At 43.3% G+C, this 9,247-nt stretch overlaps 1 protein-coding gene across 2 annotated transcripts; it reads left to right on the top strand.

Moving 5' to 3' along the window:
- The first annotated feature begins 2,055 nt into the window (after nt 1–2,055).
- On the top strand, nt 2,056–7,867 carry si:ch211-252f13.5. Of its 2 annotated transcripts, XM_039601875.1 has the most exons (6): nt 2,056–3,096; nt 3,202–3,407; nt 3,663–3,833; nt 4,256–4,408; nt 5,089–5,155; nt 5,330–7,867. In XM_039601875.1, exons 1-6 carry the CDS (start codon nt 2,433–2,435, stop codon nt 6,883–6,885), a joined length of 2,817 nt encoding a protein of 938 aa, XP_039457809.1. In that variant the 5' UTR covers nt 2,056–2,432; the 3' UTR covers nt 6,886–7,867. The 2 variants fall into 2 exon arrangements, with proteins under 2 accessions (XP_039457809.1, XP_039457810.1); XM_039601876.1 differs by lacking the exon at nt 4,256–4,408.
- Nucleotides 7,868–9,247: the final 1,380 nt, after the last annotated feature.

The raw sequence follows: 9,247 nt of genomic DNA, 5'->3' as shown, positions 1-9,247 counted from the left end.
CGCTCAGCTTCCTCTGAAATGAGGAAGTAGATCTAAGTTTTTCTGGTAAAGCAGATAGGGCTTAAGTAGTGCTCTGGGCTCTACTTCTTGCCTGGCAGGGCCACACAGTTGTTTTCACTACTTTATTCTGGTAAGAGCTATCAGTAGTTCCTTAATGTGGGAATGTGCAACTGATTTATACCCTTTTATTTTAGTATTTAGTCAATATAAATTTGTATTTACAATATTTATTATTTGAATGGGGGCTGGCGATGTCAGCAACCTTCCAGGATCCGGCTAGCAGCATTCCTTTAAAACTCAGATGTCTGAGAAAATTTTAGCTTGTTTTTTTCTCACATTTGGTTTACTTATACTTGTTTACTATACCTGATATTTATCTGTGATTTTTCTATTACATTTTACATTTGGTCAACATAAAATTTATGAGGTTGACTATACCTCTATAGGCTTTACTTGTCATACATCATCACTAAAAAATAACATACATGAACAGATTATTATAATTATTAATGTTTTATAATACGTCACTATAATGTGTTATTATAAAAAGATGCCGTGGTGGGAAATCATTTGAAAATGTTGTACAACAAAAGGTCTTTTAGAAATCGCACACACAGCATTAGAACATTTTGAAATATGAATGAAAACAGATCTTATATTTATTATATTCAGTGCAATAGACTACACAGAACCCCTGCAGATTACAATAAAACAAAATGCTGTTTTGAGTTTAGGAGAGTGGTGCACATGTTTCAGCTTTTCCCTGATGCGAAGTGGTTTTGATAAGATGAAGCTGTTTCTTGTCATTAAATGTTAAATGTACTGACTCCCTGCTGCACAGCCATATGTTAATGTTTACTTAAGGGAACAACAGCACAATGTTGAAAAAAGTTCTACCAAAGATTGTTTATGGACAGTGGTGGAGTGGAGTGGAGTGGTGCAAACAGCTTTAAGCCCTCCAACAAAATCGTATTCGACAACTTTGAAATGTGAGCGAGCAAAGCGCAGAGGAAAGCGAAAGAGCTGCTGGAATAGATGCATAGAATAAACATGATTCATCAGGATGACATCTCTTCTTTATCTGTCTGTCATTTTAAGATGTGGTGTACTTTTTTTTCCTTTGGTGCTTTGTTTTTGCATGATCACAAATAAAATGCACACAAACTTAGTTCAGAGGTGCGATTGTAGACAATGCAGTGCAGTGTATTTAATATTTTGTATTGAGGCTTTTCAGATAATAGAAGAAAAATCCCCCCCACACACACACACTCTGCAACTATCTGGCTTTTAATCACTGTGAACCTTCGTTCAGCGTTATTGATACTTCTCACCATATTTAGAGTCCCATGTGGTCTCACACTTGCTTAACTGAGTAATTTATGTGTTGCACCACCAACATTAGCTGGCAACTGTGCATATGTGTGTGCAAATTGCACTTTAAGCCCTCTATACAGCCTTTTGAGAATGTCTGCATTGCCAGCTCAGGACATCTATCGTGTGGCTGTTTGTAACCTCTTCTTCTGGTTGATTTACAAGAAACTAATGTGGATCTACACACAGGCTTCCTTGGTGTGTGAATGAGAGAGTGAATGCCGTTTTGCTGTGAAAATGAGAAGAGAGGGGAACATTTAAGTGCTTCTAATGTGGGTTAAAGCTTTAATCAAAGCCATGTGGGGTCAGAGAAGGGAAATGAGAGTGGCAATAAAATGTAATATAGTTTACATTTTACAGGAGAGGCCGTTTTGGCTCCAGCTTTGTAATATACCAGAGTTGTGTTTAGAAGTCAGCACTCTACGCCCAGAACCAAAGAGGAGATCAAAGCTTTGATGCCATTTAAAGTTTTTAATTCTGACGGGGCTTGTTAAAAAGCCACAGGGTTAATCCTGTCATCCAAATTAATCGTAAAGGGCGAAGAAAGAAAGAGTTACATGTGAAAGATTCTGTATACAAAGTCCCGGAAATTCCTTTTAGAGGCTCCACGTCACTACTGTATGTGTATAAAAGTGCTTATGACTGACTATCCCAAGTGTGAGAATAAAAATAACCTAGGGATAGTCCAAATATGCGCTGCTTGAGTAGGAATGGAGTGACTCGGCAGAGTGGTATGTCCGGGAAAGTTACGGGTTAATTTAAGACTAGGAGCAAAACCTGGTGCCAATTAGAAGCATTGAGCGCCACATGTGGACTAGACCGAACTATCCACAGAAGGGGCAAAGGGGTCTGAATCCGTGCGCAATGGAGGCTAGTTGCATGAGTGCGCAGTTGCTTACGGTTCTTACTGGCAGTTGCTGATCCTGCAGTTACTGTTATGATGGACATTTTCTTAAAGAGATGATCAAACAGTATCCACAAGTCTGAAGGACGCTCTGATGCTCTGAGAGGCCCCCATTAAAACGTGGATCTTTTACATTTTTACCTTTAAGGATTGCAACATGGCAGGAATCTCTCTCATATTTTTACTTTTTGTCACAACTCTGTTCTTCACGGGGAGTGTATCGGACATCTGCCGAGGACCGCGCTGCTTTTCTGGTCACGACTGGAGCAGACCGTGCGTGGGAGCGCAGTGCCAAGGGCGCACGGACACATCCGCGTCCCGACGGCAGCTTGACCACTCTGCACAATCCAGGCAAGGACAAACCTATCCGACTTACCAACACGACGCTCATTTCCGTCAGCACAAAGCACAGAGCGCGCCCTTAGCACCGTACACCGTCATCCAACCTCAGCACGGAGGCTTTACGCAGGCGGCAGGTACGGATGGCACCAGGAGGACGAACCCGAGGACCATCACGGCGGAGGTGTTCCACCCTGGCTGTGCCGGGGGCACCTGTCCGACGACTGTCTCTCATCGCCCCACGAGTGATGACAGCGCAACGCGGGAGTGCAAAGGCATTGGATGCAAACTGCCCTCCCGGATGCGCCAGAGGAACGGTAAGCTTTGCGTTGGCGACGGCTGCAGCACGCAAGGAGACGACGGGAGAAGAAGCTCGTCACCTGTTCATGTGACGGACAGAGCGGCACAATTTCTGGACGAGCTCCCAGACCTGGGGTCGCAACGTGGAGCATGGATTCAGCTGACATGTGACATGAAACCAGGTGGGTATCAGTTTGCAAGCAATTGGTCAGAAAATGCAAAGAGAAATAAACTAAAAATGATAATCACTTCAGTTGCTATGTAACAGGTTTCTTTGTTTACTACAGGGAACAATGACGTTCCCTCAGAGGATGCTCTAGTCCTGCAGTTGCAGCTGTCTAAGAGTCAGGAAAGGTTCGTCGAGGCCCTCAAGGGCCAACAAAACGAGGTCAAGGAGCTACAGAGGCTGCTCAGTGAGCAGCAAGGAACGTTGGTCAGCCAGCAGAGAGAAATACTTGACCAGCAGAGGAGGATGTATGAGCAGATGGAGCAAGTAAGGCTGCTGTGACTGATAATGAGGGAGATATCAGTAGTCCCATAGTAGTAGATAGCCCCATAGTCTTGGGGCGGTATTTAAGTTTTAAAAAAGTGCATAGAAAGCACCTAATCTACTGAAATTATATTCTTTTTCTCAACTCCCTGAAACAGATCAGTTTCATTATGAATCAGATAAGGACAATATTTCCTAGCAAAGTGAAGAAATAAGACAATTCCAAAGTGTTATAGAAGTGGTTTTCTCTTCCTCCAGGTAAAGGCTCAGTACAACATACTGATGGACAGCATCAAACAAACATCTTTCCAGAACCTCCAGGGGGAGCTGGACAGTCGCACGGAAACCTTGAGTGGGCGGGTTAGAGCTCACCAAGCACAGCAGGCTCTCTCTTTGCACAAAGTGGACATGGAGGCCACTGTGATGGAGGTGAGCCTTAAGCTAAATTAGAAATGTGTTTACAGTAGTGATGAGATGTAAGAGATCTAACTGTCATATAAAGCATAAATTGCACTATAGAAGAATCTTAAAAAAGCAAATCTGAGTGTACTTCTATTCATAACTGACAATTTTGGGCTCGTTAAGCTGCTGTAGCCTGCATAAACTTGTGGCTGCCTTTGCAAGCCACTTTGCAACCCATATCAATCTCACCTTCCTGTTTTTATGCTTAAAATATCACTTGTTATCACCGAATACAAAATAAAAATACTCATTTTTTGTTCATTAACTTTAACATCAACATATTACTTTAACTGGAGTGCATTATGTGAACATTATGTCAAGCGTTCTAATATCAAAATATTATATTTGACTACCATGGTTCTAAGTATCATTGCGATTAATGCCATTAGGTGGGTCGGCCCCTTTTGACCTGTGGCAGTTGTGGCCCTGATGAGTACTGTGGCCACAGCAGTGGTCGTCCTCGCTGTGAGAAGTGCACCGTCTGTCCTGCCGGATTCTTCCTGGTCGCCCAGTGTTCAGTACACGCAGACAGGATCTGCCAGGTTAGCATGTGTTAGCATGTCTTTTAACCACATACAGGACAGCGGTGACAAATCAGCTTGACAAAAATTTAACATAAGATCAGATCAGTCAGGCCACCAAGTGAAGCCTAGTCCAGAATCCCTGTGCAACAGCTGCTGAAAGTTTATCTAAATCAGACAAAATCAACTGATGGCTAAGCTGATGTGTTTTTGTGCATTCATATTGGAAAATTTCATACAGAGTGGACTAGTTAAGCTGCTTTAGCCTGGCTAAAGTTGCTGCTGCCACTACAAGACACTTTGCAAACCATATAATCCCCAGGTCCTTTTTATACTTAAAATGTCCTATCTTATCATACCATATCTGTTGTCACTTGTATCTGAATATAAACGATGGCAGCTGGAAATGGCAGTCTTCTTTTGACTGAAGTTTAGTTGATTCATTTAGAACTTTATGCACTTGCGGGAAAAAGTGTTTTATTGTAAGGTTTATGAGCCTTACAATAAAAAAGTTTATCATAAGGTTTGTCAAAGCAAAGGAAAACATTTTTTTACCAGTGGACCATATTAGAAGCAGTAGGCCTTTTGGTTCAGTACTTTTTCAGTGCTTGCCTGGAGTTGTTGCAGTATCTGCATGCTACTTTGCAACCCATCTCTTGACCCTACCTTCCAAACTGAAAGTTTCCATTTGTTTGTTACAGGACAGAGATGAATGTCTTGAAATAGCTGATCTGTGCGGAGGTCAACAGAAGTGTCTCAACACTCCAGGTGCTTTGAATTGTTTTAATTATTTGAATATTTTTGTTATGTCAGTGCTTCTTCATTTGCCGCACAACTTATGTATTATTTATTATCATAAATAGTGCTTTTAATAGTTTAGTCAAACATTATATCCATGTCTGAGAAGAATTGTTTGTTCTTTTCTTAATTTGTGCTTACCAGGTGGATTCAGATGCCAGGACATGACAGAGCGAGAAGCACTTTCAGGAATGTGCGGCCACGGCTACTTCTTCAATTCAGAGATGGATGAGTGTCAAGCCTGCAATGAGTGTGATGGAGACACGGTGGTTTCTCCTTGCACTTTTACCACAGACACTGTCTGCTCTGCCCATACTGCCGGCCACAGTGCCCTCTCTCAGTCCTGGTCTGGAGATGTGACTCTGCAGGGGGAAAAAGGACACATGCTGGCTCAAGCCTTCCTCGGTGTGCAGCTTCACATACAGGGAAGAGGCGATGATCTGGTGTCCACTGAGAGCGGGCAGCTGGTTCTGAGGCAGCATGGTCTCATATGGCTGGATGAGAATCTCTCAGTGACCCATGGTTGCCGCAGCTTCATCCAAGTGTGTCTGCGCATGAACAACACAGCCGGCTCTGAAGGTCGTGACCTCAGTGGGGTTCGTGTGGAGCAGCGGGAGGGTAGGTCGCTCCAAGGTGTTAGCATCAGTGGGGTAGCAGAGGTCGCCCCAGGTCACATCATATCCCTCTTCCTCCGGAGTGCCACCCACCACTGTAACCAAAGCACTGAAGGTCTGCAGCTGTTCGACCCCTCCGTTGCCCCACTCAGCCTCCTCTGGCTCTCGCATGACACCGGTGCGGTTGCCATGACAGCACAGGCAATGGTCTCTGCACATTACCACACAAACTATCGCCCAGTCTTCCGTACCACCTCCACCTCTGACCCTTATGTAGTAGGACTTACTCATGATGGTCGCGGGATCCGGTTTGCAGAGAGTGGCACTGTGCGTTTTGTATTCCAGCAGGCATTGTACTCGATGGGCCAGGCATGCGTGAGTGAGGGCTTCCAAATTTTGGCATACCTCAACCGTAATGGAACCAGCATGGAGCTGCTCCGTGCCTTTAAACCAGGTGTCCATTACCGAGACACATCAATAGCACTGTCTGGAGCAGCTCAAGTTGGCCCGGGAGACACACTGGGTTTTGAGATTCTCTCTCCTGCACAGTGCAACGTTCGCTTCTTTGGTGACGAAACGGGTATCAGTATTCTCAGTTTGGTTTGGGTTCCCGCTGCCATTTCTTCATCTCTTTCTGCCTCTGTGGCTAACACCGGCCTTCTCTCTGGAGCAGTTCGTAACAAGCCATTGTTCTTCCACCAGACCAGTCCTCAAGTGACCCAAATGGAGCTGCTGGTGAAGGGATCCGCAGATCACAGACGAGATTTTGTATTCAGAGAGGGCGGTACAGTCAGTGTTGCTCTGGATCTCAAACTCATTCACTCCTGCAGTTTGGTCAAGGTGACTCTGCTCAGACGAAGTGATTTAGAGGGTTCAGGAGAGGGATCGAGGCCTATCCCTGTTGCCCAGCAGGTAGCTGGCCAGATGTCTGAGGGCAGCCAGTGGGCCGGTGTGAGTCTGCGAGCATCCTTCCAGGTTCACAACGGCACTGCGGTTTTCTTTATACTAGACTGTGTGCGTGGACGAGTAAACCAGATCAGCCATCAAACAGGAAGTGGGGTATCTGTCCTCTGGGTGGCATCATAATGAAAGCCAGATAGTATGATGTTTCTTCTTATGGTCAAAAATCAAACCGTGAAAGAAACGATTTGACTTTTTGGAGACTTATTCACTTTCCAGAGAGTTACAAAGGAAGATTGACACCACTTTCATCTGTTTTAATAGAGAAGCATTAACCAGTAGCTTGTTAGCTTAGTCTGACATTGTAAACTTGTGGAAATAGCTTCTAAGATTGTCCACAAGTAATCTGTGAGCACCTTTAAACCTAATTCATTTGTTTAATGTAAAAAATGACCAATTAAAAAATCAACACTTTGTGATTCTTATGCAGTGTTGTGTAGCTAGACTCCCAGTCTTTGTGCTAAGCTAAGCTAACTGACTTTTGCTTAACTTGCAGACGTCAGAGCAGTGCCAGTCTTCTTGCTTATTATTATTTTAGGTCAGAGTTAACCGTGCTTTCCAAACCTGAATTTATCCCTTGATTTTGGTTTGAGTTTAAAAGAAAATGTCTTTTAAAAATGCTAAATGTGGACTGTAGTGTTCATTAGCTATATTTATATAACTATTAATATTGTGTCATGATTTCTACATATGATAGCACAAAACAACTGTATTCATGTGATAATTTCTCATTCTCCAGTTCTTCTTTTTTTAGTTCCAGTTTTTCACGTTTCCCATTTGTCTGTTTTTTATTTATATAATTCAGTTTACTCTGTTGACGCCAAAGGAGTTTTAGATCCTGCCAGTGACTACAGCATTTTCTGCTGGCACTGATTCTCATTCAGGAGTTTTTCTCAAGAGCATGTGTTTCATGTTAGCCGCCATTTTCTAAATGGCTAAATATCTACTGCATGCTTTGTTTAATGACCACTTTGTGCATATTATGGACTTAAAGTCTCTAAGCCTTGTTGAAACTAAATATTTTAAATAATGTACTGGCTTTTAATCTTAACTGAACTGTAATGAAGTGTATATTTGATGTTTTCTTGTTAATCCAATAAAATCACCTTTGTTGTACTGGATTTTTCTTTATTGCAAACTTTGTTTGGCATGAAGTAAAGTCATTTAAAGTGAGATAAAGTTTGAAAGAAGAACGTTTGGTTCCTTTAAATTAAAACTTTTTATTCTTAATAACAAAGCTTTTTTTTTTAGCACACTTTGGGATTTACTTTTACAACATCACATGGTAATAGCAATAGCTAATGGTAGCTAATGTTAGCCAGCAAAAACTGACACAACACAAACACTGGGATATCGGATTGTTACCTAATTGTTATCTAATCAGCCACTCAGATGGCACTAACTCATACATTTAGGCCCCTAGACATCCTAGAGAACACAGGAGTGGACCATCACCTCACAGCATGGATACTGGACTACCTCACCGACCGACCACAGTATGTGAGGACTCAGGGCTGTGTGTCGGACAGGGTCGTCTGCAGTACGGGGGCCCCACAGGGAACGGTTCTGGCTTCGTTCCTCTTCACCATCTACACTGCAGACTTCTCCCACAACTCCACCCAGTGCTTCCTGCAGAGGTTCTCTGACGACTCTGCAATAATTGGCCTCATCACTGATGGGGACAACAGGGAGCACTGACTGGTGGAGCTGGAGCTGGTGGTAGACTTCCGCAGGCACAAATATCCTCCACTCCAACCACTAAACATCCAATGTATTTACATTGATAGTGGACAGCTACAGGTACCTTGGTGTTCATGTGAACAATAAACTGGACTGAACTCACAATTCAGACGCCCTCTACAGTAAAGGACAGAGCAGGCTGTACCTGCTGCGGAGACTCAGGTCTTTTGGAGTGAAGGACCCACTCCTGAAGACCTTCTGCAAAAACTCAAAATCTTACCAAGTATATTTGTCTAATTTAACTTAATACAAGATATTTTTGCTTGACATAAGTGAAAAATCTGCCAATGGAACAAGTGAAAATTCTCCAGATCCAAGATGTACTGTCTAAAAACAAGTTCCTATATCTCACTGAAATGTTACTCTGTAGCTGATTGTGTCTTATTTTAAGTGTGATGAGATATTTTGACTAGAAATTAGACAAATACACTTGGTAAAATTTTGAGTTTTTGCAGTGTATGACTCTGTGGTGGCTTCAGCCATGTTTTACGGTGTGGTCTGCTGGGGTGACAGCATCTCTGCTGGGGACAGGAAGAGACCGAACAGGCTGATCGGGAGGGCCAGCTCTGTTGTAGGATCCCCTCTGGACCCAGTAGAGGTGGTGAGTGACAGGAGAATGGTGGCTAAGCTGTCATCACTGTTGGACAACATCACCCACCCCATGCAGGAGACTCTGACAGCACTGAGCAGCTCCTTCAGTGGCAGGCTGCAGCACCCACGATGTGGGACGGAGAGATTTTGCAAGTCT

This window comes from Oreochromis aureus, linkage group 18 (assembly GCF_013358895.1).
Source record: "Oreochromis aureus strain Israel breed Guangdong linkage group 18, ZZ_aureus, whole genome shotgun sequence".
Lineage (NCBI taxonomy): Eukaryota > Metazoa > Chordata > Actinopteri > Cichliformes > Cichlidae > Oreochromis > Oreochromis aureus.
Note: the sequence above shows the minus strand (reverse complement) of the source record. Positions and strands in the feature narration are given on the sequence as shown.

What these genes read in the sequence shown, in the direction of transcription:
- si:ch211-252f13.5 (XM_039601875.1), top strand. Translation starts at nt 2,433, where the DNA reads ATGGCAGGAATCTCTCTCATATTTTTACTTTTTGTCACAACTCTGTTC. An exon ending in GACATGTGACATGAAACCAG is followed by an intron (nt 3,097 to 3,201) that starts GTGGGTATCAGT and finishes TGTTTACTACAG; the next exon opens with GGAACAATGACGTTCCCTCA. An exon ending in TGTATGAGCAGATGGAGCAA is followed by an intron (nt 3,408 to 3,662) that starts GTAAGGCTGCTG and finishes CTCTTCCTCCAG; the next exon opens with GTAAAGGCTCAGTACAACAT.